The sequence below is a fragment of the Hakea prostrata genome, chromosome 1 (genome assembly GCF_041222555.1).
Source record: "Hakea prostrata isolate BN-2017 chromosome 1, UWA_Hpros_2, whole genome shotgun sequence".
Classification (NCBI taxonomy): domain Eukaryota; kingdom Viridiplantae; phylum Streptophyta; class Magnoliopsida; order Proteales; family Proteaceae; genus Hakea; species Hakea prostrata.
Genome location: NC_142600.1, coordinates 6,413,064 through 6,430,899, shown reverse-complemented (window position 1 = coordinate 6,430,899; position 17,836 = coordinate 6,413,064). Strand labels below are relative to the sequence as shown.

The window sequence follows — 17,836 nt, the reverse complement described above, 5'->3', positions numbered from 1 at the left end:
AAATTGTAACTCAATGAGTAACAAGAAGATTGGCACTCAATACATCTAAAATAAAGAGTAAAGAGAGTCTGAAACAGAACTGGTAGGGTTTACAAAATAGAAAGACTTCACAGCAACAAGCTTCTTTCTTTGTGGGAATCTAGGGCCACAGGTCCCTCCAACAAAAGTCACAAAACAAGGGAAGCTATCCAAATTACCAATCTGAGACCACAAATTACTATTTTAAAATAAATTTGCTTGATATCCAAGTAATAATAAGGAAATGAAATAAATCTCTAAGTATTGCTTGCTAGTAAAGCTATAAAGATAGAAAATTAAAAAAAAGTAATACCCTAATCTAATAAAATAAAATAAAATTTAATCGAATCCATGGTGGACCTCAGAAGAGTAAATCATGCATATCATGTGTGGCAATTGGCAATACCTTTCCCATAACACTTGGGAGTCTCCAAGCTTTAAACCCAAATTGGATTTTAAACTTCAAAATCATGTACTTGTTTTAACGTGAATAACAGAGATGAGGAACCATGTGAACCATTCAGAATCATCCTCTCTTTAAAGCATCATTTCTCATATGCCTGATAACCAGAGCACTAAGAAGATAAGCAAGATCATCTCTTTTCTTTTTGGGTAGAAACGCGAGAGGCCGTGGAAGATTCAGTGGAAGAACAAAAAGAGGATTCGAAAGATCTCCAAACACATTACCCAAAGCAGCAAATGCAGCATCATTAGACGCCATAAAAACCAATGCTGACTTCCTTCTCTCAGTGTCCTTTGAGCGTATTATAACATCTTCAACAGCACCAAATTCTCCAAATAATTTCTTTAACCTTTGAGCACAATTGCCTTTTGTAATTCCAACAAGCATCTCGTATCAATGGAGAACTTTGAGAATACTTCATCTCATAATAGTAATGTTCTTTTCTTATTCACTTTGCTTGGTTGTCAAAAACGATTCCAGATCACTTCCCCCGTCATGGAAAGACAATGTGTGAACCACCCAATAGTAGTGGAGTCTGCCTTTAAATACATACAAAATGAATCAAATGTAGGATCCCCAGTGGATCCAATGTGGACTCACCACTATTGTGTGGTAGAGAAGCATCAGAGAGCATATTTTTCTTCCCTAACAGGGAGGTGATCCAGACTCTCAAGAACTACCCATACTTGTACTTGTAGCTCCAACATGTAAATGACAACTAGCAATACAAATTTATGTCGACTGCATGATAATGCAACCCTCAAATCCATCCTGTATTTAGTTGATATATACTCAAATGCACAAGAAAACACTACTCAGATCTCAAACTTTTTAGCTTGCATGGGGTTCAATCTTATAAGGAATATGATGCAAAGCAATTCTAATTTAATTTGATTTGGTTTCTAATCTAATGGAGTTGCTTCCAGATTTTAGTGTGTTTCATGATATTCTAGGCTGATTAGGTTTCATGTTTACTTGGTCTTTGCTTTCAGTTTGTGCTTAAGTTTCCTAGTTGTTTTAGAATATCTTTCTTTTCTAGGGTCCCTACTATAACCTATAAATACATACAAGGTATATGTTTTTTTTTGGTGAACTACATAAAAGGTATATCAATAAAGTAGATACAGAGTTGAATTTCTTATCATCTCATGACGTATACAAAGCCTACTAGAGTTCTACACTAGTAGGTTTAAAAGAACTCACACTGCAACAGCCTAAAAGAGCTTCTGCAACCTCCCCATCTCATCCATATCCACGCTGTCCCACATTAGAATACCAGGGCCCATTCCCTCTATTCATATGGTGACAACAAACTTCCATCCATTCTTGTCATTGAATACCTTCCCACCAACATATATAACTGGCATAATTTTCCCTTCTTGCTTCCAAATCTCTCAATGTGTGGGGAACACCTCTAACTTAACGGACTTCAGAATGGCCGATTAGATTTCAGTTTAATTTCTGCATCCTGGACCTCTGACCCCCAATTAAGTTCCCAAAAGAAAAATTATTGAATTATCTTTTAATGGCATCATCATCTTTAAACATCTAAGCTAGTTTAGACAAGATGAATTAAACTTTCTGGGAAGGTTTTACTAACTTTACCAGGTAGATTCCTACACACAAACACAGTGACAAAGAGAGGCATAGTTTCATACCATTCAACTAACCCTGTTCATGTTTACCAGATGGTCCCTCCAGAAACAATCGAGAGTCTTCAGAATAACTGCTCTCTGCATTCCAAGGTAAAACAGCAGTGAAGTAGATTGCTTACAGGAAGCAAAAACCAACCACATCGATCAAAAACCCTAACAGAAATTGTGATCATGATATAGATGCAATTATGCAAACATAACATAAAAATTTGGGAATCCATATGACAAGGAATCATATTTTTTTATGAAGAATCGTGACTTCCTCACTGCTACAAAACCTTTTCAGAACACAGCTTCTGAAGTAACATATGTCCATTTAACCCAATTGACAGAGTACAATGTAACAACTTTCATTTGGTCAAATGCTGGAAAAGCCAATCCTAGAATAAGAAAAAAAATAGGAGATTACCTCAATTACCTTAACATATGCATCATCATAACCAGATTCTTCTATGACATCCAAATAAGAAGCAATTAAGATGTCACCAAGGTATATGGGGAGAATATTAGTGATCTGCCGGTACCTTCCATTCCTGCTCTTTGCATGGCATGGCATTAACATGGAAGCAGTTAGAAGAGACAACACATTTTGAAACTAAATACAAGTAAGATTGTTCATATTTAACATGGGTTCTGTTTTCATCTTATGTCAATTATGGATGCTAGTGAAGTTTGGTGCCTGTTATATCATGGACAATCCATTATTTGGGTATTTTGGCGACTTGGGAGTTGATTTGTTGCAGTGATGAAACCGAATATAAGATCAAATACCATTGCATATTCTAATTTAAACAGTGTTGATATAACAATAAGCTACTTATGCAAACTGAAGCTAATGTAATTCTATGTGTACTTGTGTCTTAAAAGTAATCAAAGTTTTCTCATCCAAAAAACAGAAAAAATTTATGTGTGGCAATTGGCAATACCTTTACATGCCCTTCGGAATGTCTGAAGCTTTAAACCTAAACAGAACTGAGAGTTAAACTTCAAGATATCAAAATCCCTAGTTATAACTTCGAGATACCAAAATCCTGTACTTACTTTTAATGTGAATAACAGAGATCGGGAACCATGTCCACCATTCAGAATCCTTTAGAATCCTTTCTTTGCAGATCATTTTCGATTTTGCGCCGCCTTTTGAAGCTTATCTAATGTGGAATTCTCATATGCCTGAAAACCAGCACCAACATGATTGTTCGACGCGAGACCATCTCTTTTCTTTTTTGATACAAACGCGAAACCATCTCGAGGGAGAGGCAGTGGAAGATTCAGTGGAAGAACAGAAAGAGGATTCGGAAGATCTCCAAACTCTTTTCTCATAGCAGCAAACGCAGCATCTGTATAAGTCATAACAACCAATGCTGACCTCCTTTTCTTCGTGCCCTTTGATCGCATTACAATATCTTTAACAGCTCCAAAATTTCCACATAATTCCTTTAGCCTTTCAACACCATAATCATCACCTCCACTCTCCCAAGAAACCTTCAAGACCTTCGCCGCTGGAACTGTGTGCTTAGCACGCATAGCACGAACTCGGGCAATCTCTTCTTGGAGTTTCTTTGCTATTCTCTCCTCTTCTGTCTTGGCAGGGTCTGGAGTAGAAGTAGCTTTCTCTCTCTCCTCATGATCAAACATCCGTTTTCGACGCTTCGAATCATATTGCGAATTGCGGAGACGTTCTTCACGTCTTTTCCGGAGAAGATAATCAAACGACCTCCGAGCATTCTCATCTTTAAGAACCTCATAGGATGCCGTCAGCCTCTGAAACTCGGAGTGAGCATCAGGATTATTTGGACGCTTGTCCGGGTGCAATTCTAGGGCTTTACTTTTGTAAGCTTTGGTGATTTCTTTTTCAGTAAGTTTTGCTCCCTCTTCCTCTGATGGTAAACCCAGAACCTCATAATGATCGATTTCAAACTCCTTCCGTATTCCTCTTGTCATTCGAAAACCTGAGAATAGAGAAGACGACCAAACACGTAAAAAGAACTCTAAACAATCAAGGTTTGCATTTCGTAATGTACTAAAGGCTAAAGCTTCATTCCCCTTGGTTTGAACAAGCGACGAAGAAAAGCGCGAAAACCATAATCTGTTTTAGGGATTTATTTATTAGAGTTTGTTTCTAATGAGGTTTGTTAGAGTTAGATTCTAATCAGGTTTTAATATTGGCCATTAGATAATTTATCGTCACATGTCACCATCTTAATGGTTAATTAGATGTGAATCCCATTTAAGGGCAGCGGGAAAAGCGAAATTTCGAAGGAAAAAAATAATTACATATATATTAAAAAGTTTGAGGTTTGGTGGATTAGGGGATTGAACCCGACGTGAATCGAACACGCAACCTTCTGATCTGGAGTCAGACGCGCTACCATTGCGCCACGGATCCACCATGTTACATGTAATCCCTTTACTTTAATAAGAACCTTTTGGCTTGCCGTTAACAGCCACTCATCTTTTCATTTTTGTTTTGTTTTGTTGTGGGAAAAGAATCCAAATCACCTCTCCATAACAAAGAGAACAATGTGCTTTTGATGCTTCTCCAATACACAATAATAATAAAATCCACCTATAAATACTTTCAAAATCATGAATCAAAAGTAAAATAAATCCTAAACGAGCCCACTACACTATTGTATGGTGAATAAGCCTCAATAAAGCAAGCACATTCTTGTCCCTGAGATCTTCCCATACTTGATTTTTTTGTTTTGTTTGGGTTAACAATCATCACCGACACTTGTAGCTCCAACATGTAACTGACAACTAACAAGGCAAATTAATGCGAACAGTATGATACAATCTCGGCAATGCTCAAATCCGTCCTTCGCTTAGTTGATATACACTCGAATACACAAGAAAACACTACCCAGATCTCAATTTTTTTTTGCTTGCATGAGGTTCAATCTTAAAAGGAATATGATGCAAATCAGTTGTAATTTGATTGGGTTTCTAAATTAATTGAGTTTGTTTCTTAATAACCTAGTCTAATTAGGTTTCATGTTTAGTTGTTCTTTGATTTAGTCTGTGCTAAAGTTGTTTCAGAACTTCCTTCTTTTCTAAGGTTCCCACTGTTATCTACAAAATACAAACTAAGGGCAAGGAAATACAAATAAAATAGGTTACGGGTTGAATTTATTATTCTCACGACTTATACAAAACCTAGAAGAGCTCATTGGAATACCAGTGCTCATTCCCTATTTTCATAAGTCGGTAACAAACTTCTGACCATTCTTGTCATTGGAAATCTCTCCACCAACACATAACAGACATACTTCTCCCAGGCTTTTTTGTCACCAAAATCCTCAATTTTTGGGGGAACACCTTGAACTGGACTTCAAAATGGCCAATCAGATTTGCTTTTTCGTGGCTGTAGCGTAACAGAGATGTGCATGAAACTCGAGACTAACTTTGTGAGGCATGGAGATGGTGGTACTCAGATTAACTAGTATCGCTTGACAGTGTTTAGAGGCCTGGTCGACTTGCTTCTACACAATGGCGAGAGGCTGGCAAGGCCAAGGGTGGCAATTGGGTGGAGAACGACAATGAGTCCCTATGTTACAAATAGCTCGTCAGACTCCATTGGGGATGACCAATGTTGTAGGAGTGACTGTACTGTCAACCTTCGAGTAGCACTAAGCATCGAAATGAAAAAACGACAACCATCAATCTTGTATTCTTCAAGTGGATTCCTATGTCCAAAACTCCGAACATTCACCTGCCAATTTTTCGGACAAATTGTGGTTACCCTGTACATTCTCACATACAAACACAGTGACAAATAGAGGCATTGTTTCGTACCGCTGAACTAAGCCTGTTCATGTTTACCAGATGGTCCCTCCAGAAACAATCGAGAGTCTTCAGAATAACTGCTCTCTGCATTCCAAGGTAAAAAAGCAGTGAAGTAGGTTGCTTAAAGGGAAAGCGAAAACCAACCACATCGATCAAAAACCCTAACAGGAATTGTGATCATGATATAAATGCAAACATAACATCAAAATTTGGGAATCCATATGACAAGGCATCATATTCTTTTGTGAACAATCGTGATTTCCTCATAGCTACAGCTACACAGCCTTTCCAGAACACAGCTTCTTAAGTAACATGTCTACTTAACCCAATTGACACAGTACAATGTAACTTTCATTTGGTCAAATGCTGGAAAAATCCAGCAACAGACACCAAGCCTCAAAAAATCCTAGAATGAGAAAAAATTAGGACATACCTCGATTTGCTTAACATATGCATCATCATAACCAGATTCTTCTATGACATCCAAATAAGAAGCAATTAAGATGTCACCAAGGTATTTGCGGAGAATGTTAGTGAGCTGCCGGTACCTTCCATTCCTGCTCTTTGCATAGCACAGTATTATTATGGAAGCTGTTAGAAAAGAAAACACATTTTGATACTAAATACAAGCAAGATTGTACGTACTTAATTGACTCATCAGTGCAGATTGCAAGCCAACGTTTCAAGGCCGACTTCTTTCTACGGATCCCTCTGAAAATGTTTACAGGCATTGGCAAATTTGGAAGAGCAAGGTTATCAATATCTATAGAATGTATTTTTTGTCTCTGTTCAAGTGAATCCCGTAAAGCTTCCTCTGTAACACCTGCAAAAGGATCTAGAGAAATTCTGTAACATAAGGATGCTTGTTCCTCCTTGCCAACTGCCTCATTTCTAATGTTTTCTAACATAAGTTACCCAAATGTGTTACTTGAAGAAATGTGAGATCAGCTCACCCGCCAATATTTTCCCAGAAGTTTCAATAAACTCATGCAAGAGCTTGCCTAAATTCCACCATCTTGGATGCTGGGAAAATAAGATTTATATGAGAAAGAAACATGCAAACAATAATATATATTATGCACTATCCATAAGGGAAAACTAATTACCTTCAGTGAATCAACATTTCCAAGGACAATATCATCTACAACTGCTTGCATGTACCTAGATGACAATTTTGATGAGCATTTCAGAAGCAAATTGATGTACAGCTAGTGGCTTACAACAAAAAGACTAAATAAATGAAAATGAATCTGAAATGGAAAGCCATTTGTATCTTATCCCAAACCTCACCCCACCACTTGGCCAATTAAAAAAAACAAGAGTAGGAACAATAAAACATTGTCTAGTCATTATAATGTTTATTGACTACATACATGAAACTGAAACATTTTATGAAATTGTGAAATTTCCAGTCTAAGCATTGAAGGTTTGGGTACGAGGTCTCAGTTGACAATTATGAGGCCTGTATGGCCAAATAAATTCCCAAAAAACTTCTAGGAAACCATATGTTTAGGCCATTTAAACATAACTGAACTGTTCTTGCAAAATTACACATACATAATGATTCCAAAGCGGCTTTGGACCCTACGTTGGTAGAGCACCATAGCTCTTCATCTCAGTTTCAAAATAAACCAAGATAAAACCTTGAGTCAATATTGACTATAGTTTTTTACTTGGTTTTGACCATATTTTGGGCACATCATTAGTTTTGACCGAAAAATACCTAGTTTCAACCAATTCTGATTAATTCAACTTTGAAGCCCAACGAAATACCAAGTATGCCCAGAATACCAAGTTTTGGTCAAACTTGAAAATATAGATTTTGACCAAGGTGAAATCGGTCTTGAAACTGAGACTTAACCTTTGGTTGGTACTAACACATATAATTCAATTAAAACAACTACAAGTATGCACTAGAAATAAGTGGACGTAAAAAAAAAAAGGGACAAAAGTGATGCCTTTTGGACCACAATGCTTCCTTCCAACCCTTCCTAGACCTAGAGATCCCTCCTCTCTCTTTGCCCTAAAGCTCATTCTGCCTCTTTTGATTGCTTATGGGGCCAACATGGCAACATCTACTAGCTCAACCCCTAGCACCCTCTTGGTATTCTCTACCATGTTGTGGAACCATGTGCAGTGTCCACCTCTTGTATCCCTAAGAAGTCCACCCTCTCTTCCTTCATTCCTCCAGCTCCTGGATCCCAACTCTCTTCCCCCAAGAGCTTCAGGCCCCTCCACAGATAAACTCCTTTGGCTCCCCGCCAGAAACGGAATCTTCTCTGCAGCCTTTGCTTGGCACCACATCCGTTCCCTCCCTCGAAGTCCCTTGGTCCAACCTTGTCTCGTCCAAAGGAAACATCCCTTGTCAAGCTTTCACAACCTAGAGAGTTTTTTCTAAGTCTACCCACCCATCCTTCCTATCACTATGTTCCTGTTAACCCCTCTTGTACTTTCTGCCTTGAAAGGACACGATACCCCACCTCTTCTTGGTTAAGCAAAAAGCTCGAAGCAAGTTATTGTCTAGGCCCCAATTAATAACAATATACTTGTTCCTTGTGGCATCTACAATAGGCTTAGGAGGACATGGGAGGCTTTGGAGCTAACATCATTGCAGATATTCCTTCCAAATCTGGTCTATATAACTGGATTTGGTAGTCCATCTATGACAGTCTTGCTCCATCCATATATCTGTCATGCAGGCACCAAAAAGAAGCTTCCATATGATATCAACAATTGAGGAGCCCCTAAAAATGGACACAAACTAGCAGCAGTCAATGTTGAAAGGCTACAAGCATCTAGAATGGCGTCAAATGAAGGCAAAGACTAGAACCCAGATGAGCATAGAGAAGGGGCAGGCAAAGAAGAGGTGAGGGATGGTTCCATCATGGTGCAAAAGATGCAAGAAGGGTTGGGTTGGATCTTACAGTGGAAAAGGAGGGCTTGGCTGAGAAGACGGTGGGAGAGGGTTCTCTAGACAATGAAGGCTTGGCAAGGGATGTGGCCCTTGAACCAAATGAGTTTCACCCAGGAAACTGGGTGAGAAGGCGTGCGGATGTGATTCCAAGCAAAAGCAGCGGAGAAAGAGGTATGCCTGGAAGGGAGGCAGAGAAGTTGATCGCAAGCGTGAGGGCAGAGAGAGCAGGGGGAAACAAAGGGGCCAAGTGAGATCTATCTCTGGAAGGAGGGGGGAGGGATCGATCCAATATTGAAATCTATGTAAGTAGGGAAGAGGACACAGCTTGGGTCCCCCTGAAGTGTAAACCACCCTAGCTCCAACCACATGATAGAGGATGCCAAGGGGTTACTAGAGGTTAAGCCAAAAAGAGATGTTGGAGACGTCTTCTATTCCCCCCCCCCCCCAACCCTCTTCTTGCTTGCCCCACTTCTAAACCCATTTGGATCCTTTCCATTGACTCTATTTGGCATAGATCCACGCATCCCCTCCGCTTTGACTTTGAGTGTTGTTGCCTCACCTGTACTTTCAGTGGTCCTTTGATTGCTGATACGACTGGTAAGCTGATCTTCGGCACAGATGGTAGTCCAAATCCAGACCCACTGACTAGATTTGGAAAGGCATCTATAAGGCAATCAACTCCAAGCTTGCTATCCTCCCCCAAGAGACCTTTTGTTGATTCCACAAGGAACAGGTGACGTAAACCCAGGTCAAGGGCCAGCAGGATCCTCTTTTAGAGAACAAGCAGTAATTAGAGATTAACTTGCTGTTTTAGGTCAGAATTCAATTAAATTTTGATGGACAGCAGCTTTGTACAATCAACCATGTCCTGCGGTTAAGGTTTTGACTTCCAAACCTTGGATCTAGGGTTATGTGGGGGAATGATTGGGAGAGATTTTAAGGTTTCGGCCAGGCTGTTTTAAGTCTGGAAATTGAAGAAACAATTATGTTTTAACATAATTCTTATCTGCAGAATTCTTCCCCTACACTAGGGCTCCTAAAATTGGGGTTTTGTATTTTCTAGGATTTCTTTGGTAGGGTTAGGGTAGGGTTAAGGTCGAGTGTAGTGCAGGGGTTGAGGATGATAATTCTAGGATAAAATGGGGTAGGTATGAGGGTTATGAATGAAAAACTATGCCAGGGTTTTAAGAATTTCCGGGTTCTAGGCTGCAGCAAGTAGAAAGAGGAGAAGAAGAAGAGAATGAGACATAGTGGCTGGGGCATGAAGGGGATAGGAGGGAAGGGGTTGTCATTGCAGGGTGCTAGGGGGAAGGCTTGCAATGGGGGTAGGGGATGGGAATGGATGGATTAGTTTTTGGGGATAGGGGACGGTGCTGCAAGCAAGTAGGAGGGTAGAGGAAGGGGTTTTTTTTTTGGATGAATTAAAAAAATATTAAACGAAAGGAAACAAGAGAACAAGGCCTTTAAGCAGAAGGTCTAAAAGGAGAATTAGAACCCCAGGAGACAACAATAAGCCTGTTCCTTGGGGTATCATCAACAGAGAGATGGGGAATAGCTAACAGTCTAGAAGAAACATCAAAATAGATGGCATTCCAAATCCTATCTATAGAGCGGGATTTGGATGTCCATCTCCGAAGATTGCGCTCCCACCATAGGTGGTGGATCAAGGCACAGTACACTAACTTGCCAATCTGATCGCAAATGGAAGAACCTAAATAGTTTATCAAAATCCAAGACCAATCTCGAAAGAACCCACAAGATCGCCTCAAATAGGGCCAAAAGGAAGCAAGGGCTTTTCCCCTGATAGATTTGGAGAAGGGACAAGAAAAGAAAAGGTGCTCAAGGTTCTCCAAACCGTTCCAACATAGGATGCAATTTGGATTAGCAGGGATATGGTGGTCAATAAGGAAGGATTGGGTGGGGAGGGCGAGGTTAAGGGCTCTCCAGAGGGTAAGGGAATGGCAGGGAATGAAGCCTTTGAACCAAACCAATGGGGGCCAGGGGGCTTAAGGTTATGGGGTCTGAGGAGGTTCTATGCAGAAGAGGTGGAGAAGGTTTTGGAGGGGGAAGGGAGCCAAACAGTGAGATCTCTAGAGGAGTTAGAGAGGGGGGGGGGGGGAAGGGATTCCCAAACCTGTGTGAGAAGGGTTGGGGGGGGGGGAAGGGACCAAGGACCCATTTGAGATGAAGCTAGACAAGGGGGTGGTTTTGGGGATACGGGTGCCATAGACAGTGTGGAGACCAAAGAGGAGGTTATAGAGAATGCCCAACAGATGCCATGGATCAAGCCAAAAGGAGGTGGTGGAGCCAGAGGAGATGGAAGTAGAGATAGCAAAGATGGCACAGGGGAGCAACAAGAGAATTTTCCTCCAGACCCAAGAAGGGTTGGAGGGCATAGGGCTAGTCTAGAGGGAATCAAACTGGAAATGGAAAGAGTAGACCCACCTAATCCAAATAGAGTCATGTTTTGTGGCAATTTTCCAAATAAGTTTGAGCTAGGCAGGCTACATTAACATCAGAGATCCGGCAGATTCCCAGGCCACCTTCAGAGGTAGGGCGGCAGATGGAAGACCAACTGACTAGGTGGATGAAGCGCGAGGCTTCCTGCCATTTCCAAAAGAAGGCACAAAATAAAGACTCCATGGCACGAATGGTATATTTGGGGATCGAGCAAATCCTGCACCAATAGAGATAGGAGGACTGAAGCACAGACAGGATGATGACCACTCTCCCAGCAAAAGATAGAAGTTTACCCTTCCAAAATTGAAGCTTCTTACGAATATTGTCAAGCATAGAGAGCCAGTGGTGACGAGTGAGTCTACCCGGGATGAGCAAGAGACCAAGATAAACCATAGGATAGGATTCTGGCTTGAATCCCGAGAGCTGGAGGAGAGAGGCACAAAACTGGTCAGGGACACCAGAGAGAAAGATGGTGGACTTATCGAGATTGACTTGAAGCCTAGAGAGGGATTCAAATTGCGAGAGAGCTGAGAGGATGATGGAGATGGAGAGGTTTAGAGAAAATCATAAGATCGTCAGCAAAAGCTAGATGGGTGAGGTTCAGTGACCTGCACTTGGGAATGGGGGAGATGAGGAGTTGATCACTCTTGGATTGCAGGATGCGGAAAACGACCTCTAAGGCAAGGGATAAGGAGAAAGGGGGCAACCTTGGTGGATGCCAACACGGGAAGGGAAGAATCCCGCTAGGGATCCATTGGCGATGATGGAGAAACGGGGAGAAGAGATACAGGTCTCAATCAAATGGATGAAGGGAGGGAAACCCGTGGAATAGAGGACATCCCACATGAAATCCCAGCAAACAGAGTCAAAGGCTTTGTGAAGATCAATTTTAAGGAGTGCAGCCGAGGAGTGGGTGGAACGATCAAATCCAAGGACAATCTATGCACAAAGGAGAATGTTATCCGCAATGCTACGGCCCGATATAAAAGCCAATTGATTCGGACTCACAAGGGAGGGAAGCGCAAGTTTGAGTCTATTTGCAAGGATTTTAGAGATGAATTTATAGAGAAGGTTACAGAGAGAGATGAGGCAGAAGTTAGAGAGGGAGGAGGCCCCTTGCTTCTTGGGAATGAGGCAGAGGAAAGTTTGATTAATGGAAGAAAGTTGAGAGGGGTTAAAGAAGAAGCTACGGATTGCATGGACAAGGTTATTCTCAATGAAGTCCCAAGAGGCAAGGGAGAAACCCATACTGAAGCCATCAAGCCCTGGGACCTTGTTAGGCTTGTGGGAACGAATGGCAAGAAGGATTTCTTCCGAGGAGGGGATAGCACTGAGAGAGGAGATGATGGCAGGATCAACAAATTTGTTAATGAGGTTGGGGGGAAGGCGAGTGCGGGGAGGGAGACAGGGGGGAGAGAAGGTTGGAGAAGAAGGAGACGATCTCGGCCTTGATGCTGGCGGGATCAAAGATGCAAGTGTCATTATTGGTGATGAGGGAAGGGATAGAATTGAAGTTGTTTTGGGCTTTAAGGGATCGATGGAAGTAGGCAAAATTGGAATCCCCCAGCCCGAGCCACTTGATTCTAGCTTTCTGATGGAGGAAACTTTCTTCCAAGGAGAGGAGGGAAGAGAGCTCAGAGGAAAGGGATTTTTCCTCCTCGGCAAGGGAGGAGTTGAAAGGGTCATTCTGGAGGAGGGATTGGGTGAGCTGAAGGTCAGAGCGGCAAGAAGTGACTTTAGTGGTTTAACATCATCACAAACTCTATTTACCATTTGGTAATAATGCACAACATCTAAGCAATCTCACCGGTTTAGTCATTGCAAAACTATTGTTTTATCGTTATCACACGTGTACAATTGCGCAAGGTTAAGAACTCTTCTAACCTCTTAGCCCTATGTATGATTGAATACTCAAAAATACAATACGATGACCACTCACCAACGCTCAAGGTGATCGGAAAAATTTCAGGCTCTAGACTTGGTTTCTAGAGCCAAAACAGCTTACCTATTTCTTCTTTCAATATATTCTTTTTTCACGGCCCTACTTTGTCTAACATATCTGCCGTACCCATTTCTTTGCTCTCCTCAATTCTTAAACTTGACCATACAAACTTCCTAGTATGGTGTTCCCAAATTCAACTTAGTCTGTGGTCACAACCTGATGAGAGTTTAGATTTAAGGAGATTTACAAGGAGACCCAAGACATATTCGAAGAGGCACAAAGAGTCCATGACGGCAAAGATGAGTGAGATTAAGGGAACCCCATTTAAAAAGGCTACATGGATTTTGCTTTACCATTCAACCCTATTCATTTTCTTCAGAAGCTTGAAGTGGTTACTCAATTTCATTACAATGTGAACATGACTATCATTATAAGAAAATAAAATAAAATAATGACAATAATTTCCAAAAGAATGGAAAAAAATATGGAGGATAGAAATTGAAAAATGTGATGAGCCGTTAAAACTTCTAAATTTTTAACAAATATAAGTAGAAAAAAATTATATATACATAACAAAATGTCAGGTGCGCTGCAACTTTTGGTGATACAACTGATTTCCGTTCTTGACATACTTAGAGAAAGAGCGGGGACGAAAAGAAACAGAGTTCCAAATCATGGAGCAGTCATCCCAAATATGATCTTGAGCTGTGACCATTTACATTCATGCAGCATAATAGGTCTATTGAATTTGTATCATATGTAAAGCAAAACATATTAGCATAGATAAAATTAGACAGGATTTGATTTATTTATTTTTTTTAAATTCTATAAAGGATTCCCCTTTTCATCATAAAAACCATTTCCAGACACAAAAAGTGAACAGGGTATCAAGTTGGTACAGTTTACAAGGGTGCTAGCACAAGAGAATTTTAAGAGAGGGGAACTCACTGGAAAATGTGTTGTGAACAACTTTCAGAATCACCTGTCAATATTAACTGTCTTAGATTATAGACATGCTTCCTTTGCACCTGGTAAAAAGCAAAAAATTAAACAAATCGTTTCAAAATACTAATAAATAGTCATGGACTGTATTTATGGATTTCCAACTACTAGAATTTAATATCCAGAGTCATACTTCTGCCTGAACCACCAGAATTATTGTAGCCCTACTGACTTGCAAGGGTTCTAATTGGAAAAAGATAAAAAGGTTTTTCCATGCCTAACATCCATTGTAGGAGCTCCAATGCTACTAGTCCACAAGAAAGTACAACAAGAAATCTGGAAATAGTAATGCTAAATAAATGTCATTTCCAGTTACATACCTCTAATACTTCATCAAATTCAACTAGGCTTTTTCTTATGCCAAAGAAATACTTCTCAGCATTTATTTGCAACGCCAATAGCTACACAATTGAGATACTCAAATTAGAAACACTCTAGATGTCTTTATCCAAAAAGAAGAATCATGGAAATAGTTAAAATTATGATAAGCTGGAAGCATATACCTGATTTACTATCGCATCACCTTCAATCGGAATATCCTCATCATTTGTAATCTTTGATATCAGATTTACAGCCCACTCAGTGTCAAAATTAAACTTCCGAAACATCTCATCCTGTAAGCTGTTTCAAAGATAGTCTTAACAACGATTCCAAATATCGTCTTCATACTTACTCGAATACCAAATAGCCATGAAAAGAAAAAACCAAAAATTCAAGCTGTTCAGACTCATGAAGTATGTTGGAAATTGGCATGTATTTCCTAAAAAGTAACAAAAAAGAAGAAAAATTATCTCACTCCCCTCCCCCCACCCCCAAAAAGAGAGAGAGATAATAAAAGAAAGAGTAGAAGGAGAAGAAAGATGGTCTCAGAAACAATGCCATGATTCATTAAAATTCTTAACGGACTCCAGCAACATAATATGGATAGCAATCCTCAAGCATATAATAGTAAAGGAAAGAGAAAATTAGAGAAACAAGGAGGGAAAACAAACAACTGAGGAACAACCCAACCCAGAAACCACCAGTGCTCACTACGCAACCAGAAGATTAAGTTCTAGCCTGATAATAGACTTAACGTTAGCGTCCTCCACAACACTTAATCCATTTGGCCCTTGTTTAAACGTAGCATCTAATTTGTTTCTGATTTCAAAACACAAACAGAGCAATATTTATACAGTTAATTTGAAAAAGAAAAACCACTAACCTCCCTATGTCTCTTCCCTCCAAACAGAAATCCAAAGGGAAACATTTCCACAATTTATTCAAAGAGGCCACATAAAATTATTACTTTAGCCAGAGACAATAGGATGCATCAGGGTATGGTCATGTAATATCATATATAGGAAATAAATGTATGATGCCCTTCTACAACTATTATATAGATAATAAATAATTTCATTTAAACAAAAGGTTTATGTACAGTGTCATCATATTTGACGCATCTATATCATTACCTAGGTTTAACACAGACTATCATATTCCCATTATTTTAGTTCCATATCCAACTTTATTACTGTTTCTGAATCTAGCGATCTAGTTTTTTTCTTTAAGAAAAATTACAACTGTTGTCCAAAAAAATTACAAACTAAAGATACTTTTTCCAAATTGAATTACAAATTTAAGTTTTTCTTGATAATCGTTTCCTGATTATATAGGATACAAGGATACATATTTAATTTATGCTTACAACTAAATCACCAGAAAAACTAGTACCTCACCATAAAACGTGTTGATCCGGGATCGCCTTGTCTGCCTGCTCTCCCACGGAGCTATGAATAAACATGGGGGGAAATTTCAAAACAGCATCATTGAAATTGAAATACATAAGGAGAAAATAACAAATAAATGATCAAATATTATAACAAAACTTTAAATCATTGATGATGCATAATCACCATTATTTTGTTGAAGAACAAGAGAGAAAGAGTGGAGGAAAAAGAGAGAGAGAGAGAGAGAGACATTTATAAAGAAGGTGTTGCAACACCTTTGTTGTGTATAAAGTCTTTTTGTCCTTAGTACAAATCTATTTTTATCAATTTCTATTTCTTGTGAGTATATCTTATTGAGTGTGTTAACTACCACCACCCCCTGCGCCAACACGTGGTATAGGAATGAACCCCCCCCCCCAATTCACAGTGTGTATTTTTTGAAGAAGAAGAGAGAGAAAAAGTGGAGGAAGAAGGGAGAGAGAGAGAGAGAGAGAGAGCATTTAGAAAGAAGGTGTTGCAACACATTTGTTGTGTGTAAAGTCTTTTGTCATTAGTACAGATCTATTTTTTTCAAGTTCTGTCTCTGTCTCTTGTGAGTATATCTTATTGAGTGTGTTACTACACCACCCTGCTACGCCAATGATATGACCAAAGACTGACCTGGTTGTCTATTCTCCGTGACTCATGCAGGGATGTTCCAATCACATGAAGTCCCCCAAGCCTTTTGACCTCAGATCCTTCATTGATACAATGAGTTTCACAATCCTTCAAAACTGAGAGATATGCAAGAGCTATGGTAGGACCGAGAGGATAGGTTTCAGATTCCTCAGCCACAATCTTCTCTAGATCTTGCTGACCAATTGACTGACTCATTTGAATAGAATCTGAAATCAAAGACTTTGCCTCCTGATATGTCCATCCTTTGCCTTCACTTTTTAAGACATATTTAGCTGCAGATTTGTTTTCAATATAAAAAAAGGTAATGATTTAAGTGGCTTATAAATTTGATTGAACATATTGCAACTGAATTCAGCCTTGAATAAGACGGGAAACACATCATCACTAACCCATAAGCGCTGTTTTAGCCAGCAAAGCTAATGAAGATGGTCCAATCTTCGTCTTTGACAAACCCTACATCAAAACATAGAAGTAAAAAACAAAAATCTATGCAAACACAAAGAGTTCAAAAAAAATGAATATATTCCTATGTAGGAGATTGTTAGACCTAGTAGTCCAGCCAAGATTAGCAGAGCATGGTGCTATGGCTGCTACATGGCACCTAGTTGGCAACCCAAAAGAGATAATACAATGATGCTCCCCTAGACTCCCTAAATGGAGATCTGGATTGAGGGGGGGGGGGGGGGGGAAGCAGCCCTCCATGTTGGCTATTTTCTAACCTATAAAATCAATATTTTAGACTGCTGAATTGGAAAGGGTAAAAATATATATATATGGTGGGCCATATGATTGAGCTGACCTTGATATTGGACACGTGGTCATTAGAAAACTCTACGTCTACCCATCAAAGTTCTGATTTGCCACATCACTGGTCAATGTTGCCTGAATTAAGCTGCCAACCTTGCTACCATATCCTATTCTCAATTTTGTTGAAGGGACAAGTAATAATACATTTAACTCACCTGGGAAATTGAGTCACCATCCATATCAATGTTTGGGGCTTCTTGTGACAAAAAGGTAAGTAAGCTGTCCTCCACAACTTCTTTGGCAAGCATCTTGATACGCCACAAAAAGAAGTACCAAAAGTTAATTCCAGAAGGAAAAAGAATAAGAAAACTTAAAATCACAGGAAAAAGATTTATTATGCAGGAAAGGGAAAAGAAGAAGAAAAAGAACACATTGTTCGACATATTTTTCTGGAAGTGACCT

The 17,836-nt window shown here is 39.7% G+C and overlaps 2 protein-coding genes and 1 non-coding gene across 6 annotated transcripts in view; all 3 read right to left on the bottom strand.

Moving 5' to 3' along the window:
* Positions 1-3,249: 3,249 nt before the first annotated feature.
* LOC149027004 (uncharacterized) lies at positions 3,250-4,100 on the bottom strand. Its single transcript, XM_089146214.1, has one exon. It carries the CDS (start codon positions 4,075-4,077, stop codon positions 3,250-3,252), a length of 828 nt encoding a protein of 275 aa, XP_089002340.1. The 5' UTR covers positions 4,078-4,100.
* Positions 4,101-4,450: 350 nt separating this feature from the next.
* Positions 4,451-4,522, bottom strand: TRNAW-CCA (transfer RNA tryptophan (anticodon CCA)). Its single transcript has one exon. It is a non-coding gene; the product is annotated as a tRNA-Trp (tRNA).
* A 960-nt stretch (positions 4,523-5,482) lies between these two features.
* The window catches only part of SECA2 (Preprotein translocase SecA family protein), a 33,057-nt gene continuing 20,703 nt past the window's right edge, over positions 5,483-17,836 (bottom strand). For 2 of the 4 annotated variants that reach the window (XM_089158004.1, XM_089157977.1), the window contains 13 exons: positions 17,590-17,682; positions 17,017-17,080; positions 16,610-16,899; positions 15,954-16,009; positions 14,744-14,861; positions 14,561-14,641; positions 14,187-14,266; positions 7,029-7,083; positions 6,876-6,945; positions 6,568-6,757; positions 6,356-6,479; positions 5,932-6,006; positions 5,483-5,848 (listed from right to left, as the gene is read on the bottom strand). In XM_089158004.1, coding sequence (XP_089014130.1) covers positions 5,684-5,848; positions 5,932-6,006; positions 6,356-6,479; positions 6,568-6,757; positions 6,876-6,945; positions 7,029-7,083; positions 14,187-14,266; positions 14,561-14,641; positions 14,744-14,861; positions 15,954-16,009; positions 16,610-16,899; positions 17,017-17,080; positions 17,590-17,682 — 1,461 coding nt within the window. In that variant the 3' untranslated portion in view covers positions 5,483-5,683. The remainder of the gene's footprint in view (positions 5,849-5,931; positions 6,007-6,355; positions 6,480-6,567; positions 6,758-6,875; positions 6,946-7,028; positions 7,084-14,186; positions 14,267-14,560; positions 14,642-14,743; positions 14,862-15,953; positions 16,010-16,609; positions 16,900-17,016; positions 17,081-17,589; positions 17,683-17,836) is intronic. The other 2 variants (XM_089157986.1, XM_089157995.1) reach the window with 2 other exon arrangements.